General features: G+C 44.1%; 1 protein-coding gene across 10 annotated transcripts in view; it reads left to right on the top strand.

Annotated features, from left to right (window-relative positions):
- Window positions 1–21,835, top strand: part of LOC138754900 (GRB10-interacting GYF protein 2-like) — a 128,264-nt gene that overhangs the window by 44,291 nt on the left and 62,138 nt on the right. For all 10 annotated transcript variants that reach the window (XM_069919878.1, XM_069919876.1, XM_069919875.1 and 7 more), the window contains 2 exons: window positions 15,951–16,013; window positions 20,312–20,441. In XM_069919878.1, the coding sequence (XP_069775979.1) occupies window positions 15,973–16,013; window positions 20,312–20,441 (171 nt within the window). In that variant the 5' untranslated portion in view covers window positions 15,951–15,972. The remainder of the gene's footprint in view (window positions 1–15,950; window positions 16,014–20,311; window positions 20,442–21,835) is intronic.

Below are 21,835 nucleotides of genomic sequence, written 5' to 3'. Positions count from 1 at the left end.
TGAGACCACCCACAAATTGGAGGAACAACACCTCATCTTCTTCCGTATGGGCACCCTCCAACATAGACATCTTACTTTCATTAAAGCCCCCAATTCTTCTCTCTTTCCCCCCCCCAACCAGCTCTCTCTTGCCTCTTTCTCCTTTCACAAAGCAAATAGCAATTCTCACCTCTCCTCTTATCATATTCAATTAACACTGTTTGTTGGTCTGGTCTCCTCCCCCAGCCAGTGGTGTCTCTATTCTGAGATTTCCTGGGTTTTTTGCTTATTCCTTGAAGAAGGGCTCAGGCCCGAAACGTCGGTAATATATCTGCCCCCGATGAATGCTGCAAGACCAGCTGAGTTCCTCCAACATTTCAGTCGGGGTCTTTTTAGATAAAGGTACACTTGTCTGTAGAACTTGGTATGGCTTGGCTTGACATAATTATGTTGAGGAAGATTTATTTCATTTGTTACTCACCTTCCAATGCCTACGCTATGTAGGTATTCTAGTTGGATTTGGAACCTTGATTTCTAGCTGGTCTTTTATGCGGGCCTAGTGGTTCTTGCGGGTTCCTGGAGGTTTGAATAGCCTCTGACCCTCCTCCCTGGAGACTCTGTCCTATGTTGCAAAAGGTAATTTTCTATCACTGCTCAGCAAATTTTGTCTGATGAGATTTCCTTTAAGTTGCTCATCAAGAAAGTTTGAAATTATCAAATGCTTTGCCTGCGATTCAAAATTCCCAGCTCAATTTGTTTAGAAATATTTTCATAGGGGAAATCTTCAAACAGATTGATACTGAGGGGCAGATGAGATGTAGCTTAGAGTGCATTTGTAGCATCTGACCCCACTCAAACGTGACATAACAGTACCTCATGTTACGTCAATATGAGTGTTATGTACATAAAGGCCAATAACGAGATGCCCACCTTTGATTGCAGCTGTGGTCATAGACCAGGGGTTTCCAAAGAGGTTGACATCAACCCCGTGGGTCGATAACTACCTGGGGGTTGATAAAGGCGATAAGTACCAATTGAACTTTTAGGGTCGAAAGCAGGGGCATATCTACAGAAAAGTGCGCCTATGGTAGGGCCCGCCAACTTCTCGTGAGAGGTGGCATTAGCGGCTGCCATGTTGTATTTGGGTTCGACCAGGAGAATGAAGAAGGGTGGACGGACAGTGCTGCCGCCACCCCTCTTACCCCCCGCATCCCACCAGACAGAGCTGCCAAACCCCCCACCCCCTGCTCCAGACAAACAAAGTTTCGATTATGCCTGGGGTTTGATGAGGGATCAAGGATTCCATGAAGGGGTTGATGGTCTAAAATGTTTGGGAGGGCCCCTGTCCTAGACCAATGTGTGAAACTTGATAGGAGTTGTGATGTGTACTCATTAGATGAAGAAATTTACAGCTCAGAAATTGGTCACTCAGTATCACCTCTCCAGATTCCAAGCGACCACAGTTGGCCTTGGTATATTCCTGAAGAATTACCAATTGAAAACTAAATTTCCTGCTCCCAAATGCACAACAGTTTAAAACAGCCGGTTAAACATCAATGATCTAGAAGGGAGAGCTCGGGAAAATGATTTTGGCTGCAGATTTTGATGTGCCTTGCCCAACTGTTGATATTGACCGGTTAGTCCTGTTGGGTCATATTCATCTTCTTGAATTTAGCTGGTTTGAATTGATGTGGAGAATGATGACATTAAGTTGTTAACTAAGGATGTAGATGTACAGCAATTAAAACGGGGCGCTAGAACCTTTCTCTTATCAACAGAGTGGAGCTAATTCTATGCTCCATTACACCATTATTTTCCATCTATATCAATGATCTGGATGATAATGTGATCAATTGGATCAGCAAGTTTGCAGATGACACAAAGATTGGAGACGTGGACAGCAAGGAAGGCTTGCAGAGGGATCTGGACCAGCTGGAAAAATGGGTTGAAAAATGGCAGATGAAATTTAATGCAGTCAAATGAGAGGTGTTGCATTTTGGAAGGACAAACCAAGGTAAGACATGCATGGTAAATGATAGGGAACTGAGGATCTGGGAACAGATACATAATTCCCAGAAAGTGGCGTCACGGGTAGATAGGGTTGCAAAGAGAGCTTTTGTCGCATTGGCCTTCATAAATCAAAAGTATTGAGAAAAGGATGTTATGGTAAAATTACACAAGAGGCCAAAATTGGAGAATTGTGTGCAGTTTTAGCTACCTAACAGGAAAGATATCAGTAAGAGAGAAAAGGTGCAGAGAAGATTTATTAGGATGTTGCCCGGACTTCAGGAGCTGAGTAACAGGGTTAAACAGGTTCGGATTTTACTCCCTGGAGTGTAGAAGAATGAGGGAAGATTTGATAGAGGTATTTAAAACTGTAAGGGGGATAGACAGAGTAAATGTAGGTCGGCTTTTTCCACTGAGGGTAAGTGAGATACAAATCAAAGGTCATGGGTTAAGGTGGAAAGGCGAAAGTTTAGGGGGAGGAAGAGGGGGACTTTTTGACACAGAGTGGTGGGAGTGTGTAATGAGCTACCTGCTGAGGTGGCGAATCGGGGCTCAATTTTAACATTTAAGAAGAATTTGGACAGGTATATGGATGGGAGAGGTATGGAGGGATATGGACTGGGTGCAGGTCAGTGGGACGAGACAATAATAGTTCGTCACAAACTTGAAGGGCCTATTTTTTTTGTTCTTTAATGTTTTATAGTTCTATTGTTATGGACAAATCTCATCCATAATAATAGCTGGGGAGTGTGGAATTGAGCTGGGGTCTTGAGTGGTTAAAATTGCTTCAGTTGAATTCAAATTTATTTCAACGTGTGTTGATGCAGGAGCTTAGTACCAGCACAACATCTGCAAAACTAATGTTTAAAGTAGAAATTTGGCTGAAGTCTAAGGGTTCTTGTTGTTGATGTATGAATAAATTCCAGAGGGTTGTTAACTCGACTGCACCATCACAGGCACCAGACTTCACTCCATTGAGGTGATGTCTTAAAAAAGCACCCTCTATCCTCAAAGACCCCCTTCACCCAGGCCAGGCCCTCTTCATTCTGCTAACATCGGGGAAAAGGTTCAGGAGCCTAAAGACGAATACTCAGTGGCACAAGGACAGCTTCTTCCCCTCTGCCATCAGATTCCTCAAATAACCAAAGACAGTCTTACTGTTTATGCTCTGTTATTTTTATAGTAATGCTGTAAAGCTGATTTATAATATGAAGGTTTGCTCTATGACGCTGCTGCAAAACCTCCGACTTTCATGACTTGTTCATGGCAATAAATTCTGATTCTGATGATGGGAAAAGATCCTCGGCAGGACTTGAAGCAACAGAACAAATCCTTAACTGTTCAAAAATATCACTGAAAGTCTGAAGTGATTGTTTGCCTTTGCTTATGTGGCTCCAGATTAATTTGACTTTGCATTTTCACACACAGCACTGATTGCATTTCAGAATTAATTCACTGCACGTTTCCCTTGGGGTGTGAAAAATGCCACTTCCCACAGGATTTAAATTGGGTCTCCATAATCCCATTAGAATTACCTGTTGCAATGGAAGTGCATACTGCAATTGCACCTCCTATTCTGGAGGGAAAACATCTACGTTTTGTTCATACTTTGCCTCCATCCTCTGGGTTTTGCCTAGTGTGTTTTGAGTTCCACTGATATTAACAGCCAGCGTAGTAGTTATTTGCATACACGCTTTAAACTGAATTCCATTTGACCATACAGGTCATTGCAGCTGTTCCTTAGCTCATACATTAACTATTACGTATTTGTTGACTAAATTCAGCAGTGACTTCCAAGGAAACTGCAATCTGCTCTTTTCCATTTTGGAGATGTTTATTTTATTACCCAATGGGCCCCTAATACAGTAGAATCCCCATTATCTGACACCTAAAGGGATTGCAGATGCTGGATTTGCAAATTTTCTGGTTAACTGAGACACTGTTACAATGCCCACCTAACACACCTGCATTAAGTATGCACAGTTTAAAAGACAAAAGACAGTGCAAAATGTAAAGCAACTTGAAAAAAAATCAGAATAGTATTATGTAAAATTCACTTTAATAAGGCAATTCCTGTAATGTACAAAATTTAAATCCGAACCCCTGCATTGCGCTAACGATAACCATTCCGGTGTCATAATTAACCCCCAAGTTTATAGATAAAGCCTTTCTAATATACCTAATACTAATAAAGACTCTGACCGGGCAGGAATAGAGAGACACTTGAGAAGAGTCGCCCCAGCAGCGAGCTGCATCAGCCGGCTCTTCATCCTGGGCACCGCCATTTTATTCAAACGCCACTTTATTCAAACACCTGCTGTGGATGGGGCATGGCTGAATGTTTGCTCCCAGCTTCACCAAGGGCTTGTGTGTTTGTTGCTTCAGAGAACATTATCTTTTCCACTTTTAAACTTTTATTTATATTTTATTAATTCTTTTGTATAGTAAATTTTATTGATTTCCTCAAACTTTTTTTGCCAATTGGGTTTCCAGTTGATTCTGGTGGTTCAACATGGTTTTCTCTGAATAATTATGAATTTTCAACAAAGGACCAGAAGATATTGCAGCTGAAACTATTTAGAAGGCCCATGCAAATTATTTGATATTTTAAATATTGGTTGTGGCAGAATTGTAAAAATATTCTAATTGAAAAGAATTGAGATGGTGGTGGGAATGAAACCAGGTGGTACATGAGCATTAAAAATGCCTATTTTAATTAAACTTTTAATAATGTTATAAAACAGCAAATATAAACCAATATTTAAGTAATTCATGCTCTGACCACATTTTCAAGCAGCCAATATTCAAGCCTGAGACAGAAGTGTAGTCCACCTCACACAGTTTGATTGTGAAACATGTTAAAGCCCAGGAAAATGACTGACAGAATCAATGCAATATAGAATTGTCAGACTAAGGTGTAAGGTAAGTCAGAGTTTGAGAGTTGTTTTCCCACAGGAATACTGGAATTTCCATGCTATAGACACAAGCTTACACAGAGACTGGCAGAAAGTGTTGGTGAGGACCAAAAAGTTGGTTGCCTTTTTGAGCAAACTCTAGGCCTCTACTCCCCTCTGCAACTGGATCCTTGGCTTTCTCACCAGAAGATCAAAGTCAGTATGAATTGGAAACAATGTCTCCTCTTCACTGATCAACATAACCACACCCCAATGATGCATGCTTAGCCCACTGCTTTATTCATTATACACCCATTACTGTGTGGCCAGGCATGATTCCAATCTTATCTACAAGCTTGCTGATGACCCCATAATTGTTGGCAGAATCACAAAGTGTGCAGGAGGGAGACCAATCAGCTAGTTGAATGGTAAATAAATTTTTATAATCTTCATTCAAGACTCTCATACCTTTGATACTATCATTCTGACGTATTAATTGTGCTAGAGGTTCAATAACTAAAGCAAACAAGGCGGGTAATAATGGACATCCTTGTCTAGTAGATCTTGTTAAATTAAAGGATTCTGAAAGCAAACCATTAGTAACAACTCTAGCTTTCGGACCATTATACAGAGCCCTAATCATACCAATAAATGAGAGACCAAACGAAAACTTTTCAAGTACTTTAAATAAAAACTTCCATTCTACTCTATCGAATGCATTTTCAGCATCCAATGAAACCACCATTGGATAATTCTTCTGAGATTTAGATCTATTTATCAAAGTAATTAATCGTAAAATATTATCCGAAGCATACCTATTTTTTATAAAACCTGTTTGATCACGATGTATTATCTTTGGTAAATACTGAGCCAACCTATTAGCCATAACTTTAGCCACTATTTTATAGTCTACATTTAACAAAGATATAGGACGGTAAGAAGCTACCAGTAAAGGATCTTTATCTTTTTTTGGTATAACTGTAATTATAGCATTAGAACAGGACTCAGGTAATTGAAAAGTATCATAAAGTTGTTGTATTACATTCTTAAATAAGGAAAATATATCAACATAAAAAGTCTTGTAAAACTCAATAGAAAAACCATCTCCACCAGGCGCTTTTCCATTTGGCATATCTTTTATAGCCATTTCAATTTCACTATCCATAAAAGGTTTATCTAACTCTTGTCTGTCTTCTTGAGATAACTGTGGTAAATTAATATTTTTCAAAAAAGAGTCTATTTCATCTTCTTTTATCTCTTTACATTCAGTCAAATAAAGTTTTTTGTAAAAATTACAAAATTCATCGTTAATTTCTTTTTGACTAAAAGTAATACCCGATCTATTTCTAATAGCTGGTATAATCCTAGATAACTGTTCTTTTTTTAATTGCCAAGCTAATACTTTGAGCTTTCTCACCCCATTCATAAAATTTATTTTTTGAACGATTCAACAGACATTCAAATCGATATGACTGTAACTTATTATATTTCAACTTTAAATTAGTTAATTGGATCTTTTGGAATTCAGTAGCTTTCTTTTGAAATTCTTTTTCACAGATTTTTATTTTCTTCTCCAAATCCTCAGTTTCTCTAACTCTCTCTTTCTTCAGTTTGGATGCATAACTGATAATTTGACCTCGTAAAAAAGCTTTCATTGCGTCCCACAAAACAAACTGATCAGAAACAGAGTGAACATTATTAGCAATGAAATCCTCAATTTGTTTTCTCAAATAAACAATAAATTCTGGCTTTTGTAGTAACATAGTATTAAATCTCCATCTTAAAGTATGTTGTGTAACTTGAGAACTTTGATATTCCAGTAATAACAATGAATGGTCCGAGACTAACCTTGCCTTATAATCCACAGATATAACCTTATCCTGTAAATGTGCCGAAATTAAAAAATAATCAAGTCTTGAAAAAGAATTATGTCGAGAAGAATAAAAAGAAAAGTCTTTCTGTGTAGGATTAAATCTACGCCAAATATCAACTAAATTCAAATCTTTCATCATATTAGCCATATGTATCGCCATCTTAGATTTCTTAATTACCTTTGGATACTTATCCAATAACGTTTCTAATACCATATTTAAATCCCCCCAATCATCACATTGGAATTAGCTTGTCCCAATAATAAAGATATTTCTGTAAAAAAAAGCAGTGTCTTCAACATTTTGAGCATAAACATCAATCAAAGTCCAGGCTTCATTAGAGATCATACAATTCAACTTAAGTAGTCTTCCTCCATTTTTCTCCTCATCTTGCAATTGAAACGGTAAATTCTTATGTACCAAAACCGCAACTCCTTTTGCCTTTGAATTAAATGAAGAATAGAAGACTTGTCCAACCCAGTCCCGCTTAAGTTTCAAATGTTCTTTATCTGTCAAATGAGTTTCCTGTAAAAAGGCCACATCTACTTTAAAAATTTTTAATAAGCAAGTACTTTCTTACGCTTTATAGGATTATTCAAACCCTGAACATTAAGAGAAGCAAATTTAAATTTCGACATGTCTTACAACAGTTAGAAAAAAAACCCAACTCTTACCCCCTTGCGCTCTCTTAATACGATCAAAAAAAAGAAAGAGAAAAAAGGGAAAAAAAAATTATTATTTAAACAAAAAAAAACCCTTCACTCTTTAATCTAATAATAATAAAAAAAGAAAAAAATGGGTAGGAGGTTAAAAATACCCCCTCCCGTCTAAACCGCGCAATGCAGTAACTCCCGAAAAAAAAAAAATGGGTGTGAGATAACTCACATGTAGCAGATGACTTTCAGAAAATAGTGCCTATCCAGTTCTCTCCCCCAACTCTCACTTTATCTTAAACTAACATCATCATTATTTAATATCCCTTTTTTTAAAAAAAAGCATTAGGAAAAAAAAGACAACTCTTCTTTTAATCAGCTCCAACTGCCGAGTCACCATTACGACCATTCCTTCTTGGAGCACGGCTCTTTTCTTCCATCTCTTGTCTCCTTGGAGATTGCGGCGGACTATATCTCTGTTGAAACTGAGTGATCGGCAGCTCTTGAGCAAATGCTATAGCTTTCTTTGGAGAATCAAAGAACTTTGGTTGGTAACCATCTTGAAAAACCTTCAAAACAGCTGGATATCTAAAGGTTGCCTTATAATCTTTCTTCCACAACAACTCTTTAGCAGGGTTGAATTCCCGTCGTTGGAACATAACCTCTTGACTCAAATCCGCATAGAAGAAAACTCGATTATTTTGAATCATCAAGGGTGATTTTCTCTGTTGTGCATTTCTAATAGCCACTTGTAAAATTATTTCTCTGTCATAATAATTCAAGCAACGAACCAAAACAGGTCTTGGACTTTGACCTGAAATAGGTCTTCTACGCAAAGCTCTGTGAGCACGTTCCAGTATTATACCTTCCGGGAAATTTTCTTGACCCAGCACCTGCGGAATCCATTCAGTAAAAAATTTTCTTGGGTCTGGTTCCTCCATACCTTCCGGCAAACCAATAATCTTTATATTGTTCCGTCTGGATTGGTTTTCCAAATAATCAATCTTTTTCACCAAATTTTTATTTTGAATTTGTAAGTCTTCAACCATTTTAGTCACATCAAGAACTTGATCCCATATTTCGTCTATATCTTCTTCACACGAATTAAATTTATCTCTCACTTCAAGCTTAAAAGCTCCAAACTCAGCCATCTGTTGAGAATGTATTTTCACCAGGGTATTAAACCTAGTACCAAGTTCAGTCATAATCTTGGATAATCCCTGCATTGTATAAGATAATTTAGATTCAAGATTCACAAGAATCTTTTCAGTTGGAAGAGATTCTGGCTCAACAGATTCCTGCTTCTTCTGCATAACCAAAGGATCTTCTGTTCCTTCCTTCATTCTGGTTGCCTTCCTTGTAGTATGACTGTGTGTGGAAACCCCAGCCACAGCCTCTCCAGCAGTGACTGGAGGACGCTGGCCGGGGTTTTCCCCAGTCCATAATGTATTAAGTTCTCCCAGTGCATCAAGTTGTATAGGTTCTTCTATCTCAAGAGGTGCAGTTTGCAGCGCCACCGCTACAGTTGACAGATGCCTTTCCCCAGCCAGTGTTTAAGCTGGTAATACTTCAGCTGATGATACTACAAGCGGTTCATTCATAACATTGCCGTCAGATGCTACTGCGCATGTGCGAACCTGAGTAACTCTTTGTTCTAAAGGCTGTTTGGCGCCCTCTTTAGGGGGCTCTACCGATGTAACATAGAGCTCTGCATCCGAACACTGTACCTCTCTCCTGGGATCCATTTCACGCTGAGTCCCGGTGTCTTTTCTACAGGTAGGCTCCAAAACTTGAACTTTTGGAAAATGTAGTTTTTTGATGATCTGTTGTCGTTTTTTTTTGCTCTTTTTCACCAATTGTACCATCAGAAGTTAAATTAACAGCACTGAAGTTATCTAAACTTTTAAATAATTTTAACGGACATTTCTAGACAAAACAATAAGATAGAGTCAGGAGAGGACTGGAAGGCACGTCTGATCCTTACGCCATCTTGCCACGCCCCCCCTAAATAAAGTTTCGAAGAAAAAAAAGCTAGTTGAATGGTGACAACAACCTTGCACTCAGCGTCAGCAAAACCAAGGATGTGATTGTGGACTTCAGGAGGAAGTCTTCATTGAAAGCTGAAGAACTTCAAATTCCTGGATGTCAACGTCTCAGAAGATCTGTCCCGGAGCCTCCATGTTGATACAATCACAAAGAAAGCTCGCTAGCAGCTATATTTTGTGATGTGTCTGAGCAGATTCGGTATGTTACCAAAAACTCTCATAAACTTCTACAGGTGTACTGTGGAGAGCATTCTGGCTAGTTGCATTAGTACCTGGTATGGAGGCACCAAGTCTCTGGACAAGAATAAACTCCAGAGGGTTGTTAACTCTGCCTGCGACATCACAGGCACCAGACTTCACTCCATCAAGGACACCTACATGAGGTAGTGTTAAGGGTGAAAAGGGAAAAATTTTGGGGATACTTCTTCACAAAAAGATTGGTGAGATTTGAATGAGCTGCCAGCTGAAGTGGTAAATGCAGGCTCAGTTTTGACATTAAAAGAAAATTTTGGACAGGTACATGGATATGGGCTGAGTGCAGGTCAGTGGGACGAGGCCAAACAATAAATTTATCTCCAAATCTGTATAATTAAAGCACGTTAAATAGTCATTGTTGCATTGAAAAATTGATTACTGTCTTTTTCTACAACAATAATTGTAACTTGAAAAGCATTTTGCAAAATGTTAGGGTGTCATGATTGTGAAAAGTGCTATTATAATAGGCACTTTCAGGTGGCCAATCGCCGGCTGCTGTCAGCGCGGGAAATGTAGGGCTAGAGCGGCCGGCAGGGGAGAAGGGGACTGGGGCGGCCGGCTGGCGGAGAAGGGGGGCTGGGGAGAATGGGGGCAGGGCTGTCAGTGTGGGGGCTGCAAGGCTAGAGCGGCCGGTGGGGGAGAAGGGGGGCTGGAGCAGGAGAGAAGGGGACTGGGGCGGCCGGCGGGCGGAGAAGGGGGGCTGGGGAGAATGGGGGCAGGGCTGTCAGCGTGGGGACTGCAGGGGCTGGAGCGGCCAGTGGGGGAGAACAGGGGCAGGAGTGGGGGAGAATGGGGGCAGGGCTGTCAGCGTAGGGACTGCAAGGCTAGAGCGGACGGCGGGGGAGAAGGGGCAGGGCTGTCAGCATGGGGTCTGCAGGGGCGAGAGCGGCCGGCGGGGGAGAAGGGGGCTGGCCGAAACAATACCAGTACCCAACTTGAGGGCCGTACTCGCCTGCCGGCCGCTCCAGCTTCCTTCTCTCCCACCGGCCGCTCCAGCCTCCTTCTCTCCCACCGGCCGCTCCAGCCCCCTTCTCTCCCACCGGCCGCTCCAGCCCCCTTCTCTCCCACCGGCCGCTCCAGCCCCCTTCTCTCCCACCGGCCGCTCCAGCCCCCTTCTCTCCCACCGGCCGCTCCAGCCCCCTTCTCTACCACCGGCCGCTCCAGCCCCCTTCTCTCCCACCGGCCGCTCCAGCCCCCTTCTCTCCCACCGGCCGCTCCAGCCCCCTTCTCTCCCACCGGCCGCTCCAGCCCCCTTCTCTCCCACCGGCCGCTCCAGCCCCCTTCTCTCCCACCGGCCGCTCCAGCCCCCTTCTCTCCCACCGGCCGCTCCAGCCCCCTTCTCTCCCACCGGCCGCTCCAGCCCCCTTCTCTCCCACCGGCCGCTCCAGCCCCCTTCTCTCCCGCCGGCCGCTCCAGCCCCCTTCTCTCCCGCCGGCCGCTCCAGCCCCCTTCTCTCCCGCCGGCCGCTCCAGCCCCCTTCTCTCCCGCCGGCCGCTCCAGCCCCCTTCTCTCCCGCCGGCCGCTCCAGCCCCCTTCTCTCCCGCCAGCCGCTCCAGCCCCCTTCTCTCCCGCCGGCCGCTCCAGCCCCCTTCTCTCCCGCCGGCCGCTCCAGCCCCCTTCGCTCCCGCCGGCCGCTCCAGCCCCCTTCGCTCCCGCCGGCCGCTCCAGCCCCCTTCTCTCCCGCCGGCCGCTCCAGCCCCCTTCTCTCCCGCCGGCCGCTCCAGCCCCCTTCTCTCCCGCCGGCCGCTCCAGCCCCCTTCTCTCCCGCCGGCCGCTCCAGCCCCCTTCTCTCCCGCCGGCCGCTCCAGCCCCCTTCTCTCCCGCCGGCCGCTCCAGCCCCCTTCTCTCCCGCCGGCCGCTCCAGCCCCCTTCTCTCCCGCCGGCCGCTCCAGCCCCCTTCTCTCCCGCCGGCCGCTCCAGCCCCCTTCTCTCCCGCCGGCCGCTCCAGCCCCCTTCTCTCCCGCCGGCCGCTCCAGCCCCCTTCTCTCCCGCCGGCCGCTCCAGCCCCCTTCTCTCCCGCCGGCCGCTCCAGCCCCCTTCTCTCCCGCCGGCCGCTCCAGCCCCCTTCTCTCCCGCCGGCCGCTCCAGCCCCCTTCTCTCCCGCCGGCCGCTCCAGCCCCCTTCTCTCCCGCCGGCCGCTCCAGCCCCCTTCTCTCCCGCCGGCCGCTCCAGCCCCCTTCTCTCCCGCCGGCCGCTCCAGCCCCCTTCTCTCCCGCCGGCCGCTCCAGCCCCCTTCTCTCCCGCCGGCCGCTCCAGCCCCCTTCTCTCCCGCCGGCCGCTCCAGCCCCCTTCTCTCCCGCCGGCCGCTCCAGCCCCCTTCTCTCCCGCCGGCCGCTCCAGCCCCCTTCTCTCCCGCCGGCCGCTCCAGCCCCCTTCTCTCCCGCCGGCCGCTCCAGCCCCCTTCTCTCCCGCCGGCCGCTCCAGCCCCCTTCTCTCCCGCCGGCCGCTCCAGCCCCGTGAGTGGGGAGAGAGCTTGACAGAGGGATCAGTGTGGGGGCGTCCCCGCGCTGATAGCCCGTGCTGGCTGAATTGACAGCCCAAGGGACAGGAGCCGGAATCCCGGTCCTTTCAGGTGGCCAGCGTTGCGCTTTAAACACTGCCACTTGAACAGCAATTTAAAAGGCTGCTTCTGCTTCTTCAGGCGGATTCTTAGCGCAGAATGCACCTGAAAAAGCCTAATGTTTTTAAACATGTTACTTCAAATTGAATGAGCTATAATTAGTTGAAATGGCTGCTGATTTTTAACACGTGGACAGGGTTAAAATTTTCAGAGCTGTTGCCCATTTCTCATGTTGTCCCACACCAGAAATCATTTTAGAATATATCAGAGGAATTGTTTCCATCATATCTGCTCTAAATCAAAATTGATTGAAAAAATTCATTGCCAAAAAGGTGGTAACAAATTTATCACAATTTGGCTACATGTCATCAAAGTGAAATGATATTAGCTCAAGGGACAGATTCCTTGTTACTGAGGTTTAAATTTCATTTTGGTACTGTGCTGAATCATTTGGTGTGTCTGTGAGGGGCAAGAAACAATGCTGGAAGAACTTTGGAAGAACTTCAACAATGTGAGAAAAAGAATAGTTGACATTTTGGTTTGAAACCCTTCATCCAACTCCCACTGATTTCTACCTCCGATGCTGTTAATTTAACTTCTGATACCTCCGAATTCCTCCAAATTTTTTGCCGCTCCAAATTCCAGCATCTACACTCGTGTCTCCTGTTTTCTGTGGTGATGCTTTGTTGTCCTGAGTTTATAAATGGGAAATATCACTGGCTTATTTAATTTTGAACAGTTGTAAGTTCCTGCACTTCTCCAAAAGTGAAGCTTTGAGATCACTGCTGGTAATTTCAAAAGAATAAGAAATATAATCTGACACTTGTTTATTTTGAGGCTTATAATTCACTGTTTTGTTTTGTGGGAAAGAAAATCTGTGTCAACATTGGAAGCAAGTTTTGTAAGTTTAAAACATTGATTTGTGATGTAGAGAAGTTTGTAGTTGGGAGAGTGGTTTAAATTACTGGAGGGAAAACACAATTTTTCAGCTTCAACTTTCAATCTGTTTTGAGTAATTCAATCTAATTACGCCTTTAACCTCATCTTCTTCCCCACCACCCCCCCCCCCCCCCCCCCCAAAATTCTCAAAATTGTAATTTGTTTTTGGTAAAATGCTGTTTTGATGATCATTGTAGTTTTACAAAAGTGCTGTGGTTTAGAGGTGGTTTTGTGCTTTTTGTTCAACTCCAAGGCCTAATTCCACAACTAGTTCATTATTTAATTGGCTGGTGTATTTCTTTTGCCATTAAAAACACACTGAAGTGCTGGAGGAAGGAACTCAGCCGGTCTTGCAGCATCCATAGGAGACAAAGATATATTGCTGATGTTTCAAGCCTGAGCTCTATTTGAGGAATAAGCAGATTGATAACGGGAGAAGTGAGAATTCATTTGTGTGAAAGAAGATGGGGAAAAGAGAGAGAGAGATCTGGAGGAAGAAGTGTTTAATGGAAAAAAGAGAAGTCAAGGTTAATGCCATCTGGTTGGAGGGGGCCCAGTCAGAAGATGAGGTGTTGTTCCTCCAATTTGTGGGTGGTCTCAGTCTGGCAGTGCATGAGACCATGAACAGACCTGTCAACGATGTAATTGAATGGGTGACCACTGGGAGATCCCCGTGATTGCGGCAGACAGAGCCGAGGTGCTCAATGAAGCAATCTCCCAGTCTGCGCCCAGCCTCTCTGTCATAGAGGAGATCACAATGGGATCACCGAAGCAGTAGGCCAACCCCCGGAGATTCACAAGTGAAATGTTGCATTTTTTGTTTGCCACTAAGACAAATTCTAACAAGTTGGTTGTAATATGTGGTTTTGGAGAGCATTGTGTGGCATTTAATCATAGCCTGTGATTATACTTTGCTATCAGGCATCCTTGTGTATGATACTTTAAAAAGCCACATGATGAATAGGAACCAAAAGGGGTTTACAAATTGGATTGTAACAAGAGTTTAACCTGCCAAATTGGCAGGTTATCTACCCGTGTACAGGCCAATTGGTGGGTAGAATTTTTTTTTTAAAGCTGCACATGTTGGAAAACCACCTTGTAGATGGATTGCAAGCCCATGTACATGCATCATGTAGCTGCTGGTGGTCAATTTGTAAGTGATCAATGGCTGCCTAGGAGAAAATGACATCAGCGCTTGCACACATTGGCTATCTTCCTTACCCATAGCCCCCACACTGCTGGAACACCAGAGTGGTTCCAGCAGCATGGGGGATTATGGGTAAGAAGGACTGCCATTGCTCTTGCCCCAATTCTGCTCCCTGCTGACCCAACAGTGTTCATCTGTGTCCCCCCCACCCCCCCGCCCTGACAGCATTCCGATTCCACACTCGCCCAGGCCCCAACAGCACCCCTTCCGCCCCCACCTCAATTCCGTTCCCAACTCTGGCCACTTAACTTTGGAGGCCAACACGGACCAGGGGATTTCCTGCAAGGCCTCTGACAACGCAATGAGTGCATTACACATTACTCACCATGCCACCGAAGGGGAAGGAGGAGCCTTAAATTGCCTGGTCACCATTTAACTGGGCAATTGAGGGTCCAGTGTGTAAGGGGCTGCACAGGTAGGATACATGGGTCCTGAGTAGCCCCAGTTTGTAAATGCCCAAAGTTTCCCTTTGTCCCTTGATAAGCATTCTTAGTATTTCTGCATAATTTATCATTTATTGTCCTCTGTTTGCGCAAGAACAGCCTGATGAAACAGCATTCTCTAGTTCTTGGCGCAAAACGTGCAGACACACAACCAGACGTAACACACAGACAAATAATACATGTGCAGGACAGGTGTTATATCTATAAAATAAATATTGTTTCGTGAATATGAGTGTTTGGGAGGGCTAGTGTGAGCAGTTACTTTGGTTGTTCAGTATTCTCACTGCCTGTGATAAGTAGCTGTTCCACAGCCTTGTGGTGCTGGCTCTGATGCTCCTGGAGCTCCTTCCCAATGAGAGCTGAAAGAGGCTGTGTGCAAGGTGGAAGGGCTGCTCAATGATTTTGCGTGCCCTCTTCAGGCAGCGATCCCAGAAAATCACATTGATGGAATAGGAGGGAGACCCCAGTGATCCTCTCTGCCACTCTTAGGTCCAGTAGATTGATCTCCGATCCATTTCTCAGCAGCAATCATGCCACACTGTGATGCAGCTGGCCAGGATGCTCTTGATAGATAGAGAGAGATAGACAGACAGACAGACGGACTCATTTGCACACTGTTATCTTTTAAATCATGATTTGCACTGTTGGCCGTTTTGCAGCATATGATACCATTCCTTGAGTTTTAACAAGCCAATATTCCCATTTCCTAGACATCCCTTATCAGAGGCACTTATTTCAAGTTGAGATTTTTTGCGGGTGGTAATTGGCATCTGGTGCATAATTCAAGAGGTTTTTGAGCCCACAATTTCCAGCTCACCAGAGGGTGCTCCCTTCAACCCGATGGTGATAGTGCCATGTGGAATTGCTTAAATTCTTGACTCAAAAGTTACAATACAGGCAGAGGAAGGGTACTGCAGAAATGATGTGGACAAAGGCCTGAGCAATTTGTATAAGCTGGTGTTTAGACCAGTGTGCAAACTGGCTATGTAAGTAATGCTGATATCCCAACAGGTAGAATAGGTACTGATGTCGTAATTAGAAGTTGTCAGGTTGCTTCATTTCTTAATGGAATGGAATTTTTGTTTTTCATTTTCTAGAGCTGTCGTCAAAGGCAAGGAAATGGCAGCAGAGACTCAGACACTCAACTTTGGACCAGAATGGTAAGAGGGAGTCTTTTTAGAGCTGGGAGTACTCATGAACAAAAGGGTAATTCGGACTTTGTAACCATTTGCTTGTCTGACATGTCTTGTGCACATTAGTTGCAATGGACTTTGGCTTAATTTGGATGAAAATTAATAATTTCATTAAGTAGAAATATAGGATTGAATATGCTTTTCTTCAACGTCAGTGGGGTATCTTAATGAATTACATTTTCATCTCGTTATCTTTATGCAATCTAACGTGGAGTTAAATGTATTTTCAATTTTAGAATTGTAACCAAACTTTGGAATATATTTTTTAAAAATGTTTACATTTGATTTTTTTTTAATTCCCTCTTCCTTTTTTCCCCCAAATCCTTTCTATGAATAAATACTGGAATGAGTTTAAATTGGGCATCTCGTTTGGTGGAGACGTGTGGGCTGAAGGGCCTGTTCTATACGGGTCTCCAATTTCCTGACTGTCGCTGTCCATTTCCATTATATTTTGTGCCATTTCTGAAGGTGTGGGTGAATAAAATGAGATGGAGTAAGGCAAGAAGTAGCTTGTGTGAATCATGGCACAGGGATGAACTGTGTGTATTGAGGGGGAAAAAAACTAAAAATCTACTTTTTGATGCTAAAATATCTTCCCTCAATAAAAAAAAAAAACTTGCTGATGGAGAAGGTGGTTGGATATTGACTCCTAAGGAATTTCACCCTATCTTGAGACGATGGTATTTAAGAAATTAAGCAAACTTAAAATCAAGAACAAAAGCTGTGAAAGTTTTAAGAATCAGGTTTCAGCAGGCAGCCCTTTCATCAAATGCTGACACACCTATGAATCTTGAATTTAAAATTTGGACATAACTGGCATGTCCAGCCCACAAGCCTGTGCAACCCAATTGATCTGCAACCCTGTACGTTTTGAAGGGTGGGAGGAAACCCACACAGACATGGGAAGAACGTACAAACTCCTTACAGAAAGGTCCGGATTCGATCCTGGAACGCTGGCACTGTAATAGTGTTACGCTAACCGCTGTGCTTGAAGCGGAATAGACTGATCAGTTGATTATGCCTTTGCCAACACCATCCAACTTGATCTCATTCCAATGCTCTTTCTTGATCGAACTGCAAATCTTTTCATTTTTTTTTAATTGATATTTTGTGGGTCCAGATGTTTTCCTTGGAATAAGAAAGCTGGAGGCTATTGGGATTGGTGTAGAAAATAAAAGTATGGGCAATTTTTTAACAATATATTTTTGGGGGATAAAGTGTTCTGCCAGTTTCTCATTTTAAATAAAGTGAGCAAAGAATGAGAGAAAATAACATGGACTGAATTATGAATGTTAATTCTGAGTTGTATCCCTCATTGTGGGTGGCAAGTTTATTGTAGTGGTTAGCACGATGCTGGTACAGCGTCAGCGATCAGGACAGGTGTTCGAATCTGGCACGGTCTGTAAAGAGTTTGTACATTCTCCCCGTGTCTGCATGGGTTTCCTCCACCGTTCAAAATGTACAGAGGGTTGTAGGTCAACTGGGCGGCACAGGCTCGTGGGCCGAAAGGACCTGTATGTCTAAGTTTAAACTTAAAAATTAAATATTTAATTGAAAAATGTAAATTTAAAAATTGCCTCTGTAGTGCTGGACACGGCTAAGAAAGACTCAGCCATCACATTGAAAGTCGTTAATTACTGTTTTTATTCAAATTCAGCGCGCGCCCCTTTAAGGGCAGCATGAGCACAGTCACCTCGTGCATTGTGACATCATAATCACTGCCCCTGGCGCACGCTGGGCAGAAGACTTAAAGGCAGGGAGAAACCCTGACAGCGCCATCTTCCCATGGCTGCCCCTCCACGTGGCGTTACACGCGGGGCCGGTTCGCCATGAGAGAGGGCACCGCAACACAACACCCCCAGAACTGGCTACACGTCCTGCCTCTTGGGCAGGCGACTCCAGCGTTTGGGCATGGCTGTCTGCACCGGCTGTGATAGGTCTAAGTAAATATAACATAACATAACAATTACAGCATGGAATCAGGCCATTAGGCCCTTCTAGTCCGCACCGAACCAAACACCCCTTTCTAGTCCCACCTCCCTGCACAATGCCCATAACCCTCCATCTTCTTCTCATCCATATACCTGTCCAACCTTTTCTTAAATAATACAATTGACTCCGCCGCCACTATTTCTCCTGGAAGCTCATTCCACACGGCTACCACTCTCTGAGTAAAGAAGTTCCCCCTCATGTTATCTCTAAACCTCTGCCCCTTAATTCTTAACTCATGTCCTCTTGTTTTAATCTTTCCTCCTCTTAACGGAAATAGTCTATCCACATCCACTCTGTCTATCCCTTTCATAATCTTAAATACTTCTATCAAATCCCCTCTCAACCTTCTACGCTCCAAAGAATAAAGACCTAATCTGTCCAATCTCTCCCTATACTCTAGATGCTTAAACCCAGGTAACATTCTGGTAAACCTTCTCTGCACTCTCTCCACTCTGTTTATATCCTTCCTATAATTAGGCGACCAGAACTGCACACAGAACTCCAAATTAGGCCGCACCAACGTCTTATACAATCTCAACATCACCTCCCAACTCCTATATTCCATGCAATGATTGATAAAGGCCAGCATACTAAAAGCCTTCTTCACCACCCTATTCACGTGAGTTTCAACCTTCAGGGAACGATGTACCGTTACTCCTAAATCTTTCTGCTCTTCTGTATTCATCAATGATCTCCCATTTACCACGTATGTCCTATTCTGATTCTTCTTACCAAAATGAAGCACCTCACACTTATCAGCATTAAATTCCATCTGCCATTTTTCAGCCCACTTTTCTAAGCAGCCCAAATCCCTCTGCAATCCTTGAAAACCTTCTTCATTATCCACTATTCCACCTATCTTAGTGCGCTGTCTTCAAACGGTTCTCGGTGAAAATTTCGTCTTTACCCCCATGTCCAAAGTGAAAGTTCTGGAGGACCTTGTATGGACCTTTGTACAGGCATTGTAAAGGTGCCGTATGTTGGCCACACTGAACAAATATGAATTCCGCCGAGTCCAGCTCTTTGGAACGATGTGTCGGCTGGACGCCATGATGCAATGGAGGCGAGGGGGGGGGGGGGGCTAACAAGGATAGTTTCTTACGGAGATCTGCCAAAAGGTTCGCGTGCTCGGACATGACATTGGGCTCTGGGCCAAAGAACTCACCGAGCAGCGAGAGTGGCGCGCCGTAGACCAGTTCCACAGAAGACGCCTGTAGGTCCTCTGCCCAGTTCGTCTGCCAAGCCTGGGTTGGTGAGGCGAGCCATGAGGGCAGATTTCATATGATGGTAAAACCTCTCCACCAAACCACTTGCTTGCAGTTGGTAGGCTGTGGTGTGGTGGAGTTTAACCCCCAGGAGGTTCTGCCAGCTGAGCCCAGAGTGCGGAGGTGAACTAGGTGCCCTGCCACTGGTGATGTGTGCTGGGACTCCGAACCTAGCGATCCAATGGCTGACTAGGTTCCTGGCGCACGTCTCTTTGGAAGCCTCTTTGATGGGAACGGTCTCCGGCCATCTCGTGGTCTGATCAACTATTGTGAGAAGGTAGCGCGCTTCTCTGGACACCGGCAGGGGGCCTAAGATGTCAACGTGGATGTGCTGAAATCTCTGCACCACCAGGTCGAATTGCTGGATCGGGGCCTGCATATGCCAGCGCCATTTTCCCAACTTCAAATTTCTTTGTGTACACATTTCCAATGATCTCACCTAGCCCCTGAATTCCTCCATCCTGACCAAAAAGGTGCATCAGCTACTTTATTTTCTTTAAGAAAGCTCACCTCTGTCCCAGGATACTGATGGATTTTTACTGCTGTACCATTGAGAGCATTCTCACCTATGGCATCTCAATGTGGTCTGGCAACTGTACCGTATTGGACCATGAAAACTGCCCAGTGGATTATCGACACCCAATTGTCCATCATTGTGGACAACTATCAGAAATGCTGCCTGGGCAGGGTGAAGAGCATTATCAAGGATCCATCTCACCCTAACTATGGACTGTTTACTCTCCTTCCATCTGGTAGGCGCTACGGGAGCCTCCACTCCTGAACCAGCAGGCTCAGGAAGAGCTTCTTTCCTGAGGCTGTGACCCTGCTAAATCACACCTATAATGTACTGTCAATATTTTTATACTTATTTGTTTGCTAGAGTGCGAGCTTTTATTCGCTGTTCCTTTGCACTTCTGGTTGTATGCTAATTGCATTTCATTGGCTTTGTATATGTACTTGGCACAATGACACTAAAGTTAAATCTAATCTGATCACTTCTTACTGTAGGCTTCGTGCATTGTCCAGCGGTGGAAGTGTCGCGTCCCCACCACCTTCACCTGCATTGCCAAAATACAAATTAGCAGATTATCGATATGGAAGAGAAGAAATGCTAGCACTTTATATGAAAGATAACAAGGTATGTCAAATATTATTCTATCCTTGAGGTCTGAAGTTTGTATTTGTAATGTGTCACTAACTCTGTCATTTGTGGATCCAGCATTATTTCTTTGTATAAAGGTAACTAAATGGCTGTGTTGTCAAGTTTTCATCTCTGCACTTTTTAGTAGGTTGAGTGAGAATGAGGACATCCAGGAAGTGGTTGGAAATGGTTTATGATGATCTGTGGACTATCAGGGCCCCAGACATCATTTGATTTGCTTCACTTTAGTGCGCTTCTGTTTATTTTGGCATGATCTTCATTCACCTGATTAACTGAAATTGAAGTCAGTCTGTCCTCTACTGTTTTCAATTGTGAGCCAATGAATGGTCCAGCACGTGTGCTGCTTCGCCGCAGTCAATCATTTAAAAATCATAAAATATATTCGATAATCTTCAACCTTTTCTCTGGCCTGGAGGTTCAGAGCTTGCTGCGGCACTGTACGACAAAGACATCTGCACTTATGGTTTATACAGATAACATCCTATGAATGAATTAAATTATTTTTCCCAGATCGATCATCACACCACATAAAGGAGAATGCAACCTCAATTCATCTTTAATACAGGGAGTCCCTAGGTTACAAGTGAGTTCTGTTCCCGTTCCTATATCTGCCTTTAAGTTGAATTTGTAGGCAAGTTGAAACAGTTTTTATTTAGCATCAGTTAGTCAAATGTTTATCTTAGTACTATAAAAAAAACATTAAACAGTTCTTAAAGCAGTTTAGATAGAGAAAAAAAAATCACGATTAAAAGTTAACACTTACTCTTGTTGCATTGATGTCCTGCATACCCGAAGGGGCATTCGTGAGGTAACATTATGTGCCTGCACGATTTGGGGGCACAATTTGTTTGTAAGTATAAGCTGTCTGTAAGTCGGACGTTTATAACATGGGGACCCATACTTCAAGCTTGTGATATTGGGGTCTTTCATTGTCACCTGCACCAGCACTTCTGCCCTTGTATATCAACAATAATCCAGGATGAGGTGAATGTCAGAAAAGAAAGCAGATTGGTTTAGATTGGAACTTGGCAGAGTTAGTGATTTTCAACTTGTTTGACCCCCATCATGAGATGGCACATTCCATTGCATCTTAAAGGATTTGCAGCTCGGGTTTAGAGGAAACTCAAAGACTCTAATTAAGCCACAAGAGTATGGTTGGCCTGCACTATTGAATATGCCTGTATGAGAAAGAAGAGACTGCATCCATTTGCCAGTAACGGGCTAAATAGATTCCCCTCCCAGTACTGGTTGTACAAATGTTTACACGGCTAGGAAAATACAGGGAGTCCCCATGTTATAAACGTCTGACTTACAGACAGCTCATACTTACAAATTGTGCCCCCAAATCGCGCAGGCGCATAATGTTACCT

Source organism: Narcine bancroftii, chromosome 2 (assembly GCF_036971445.1).
Source record: "Narcine bancroftii isolate sNarBan1 chromosome 2, sNarBan1.hap1, whole genome shotgun sequence".
Lineage (NCBI taxonomy): Eukaryota > Metazoa > Chordata > Chondrichthyes > Torpediniformes > Narcinidae > Narcine > Narcine bancroftii.
This window is presented reverse-complemented; position numbering and strand designations above follow the sequence as displayed.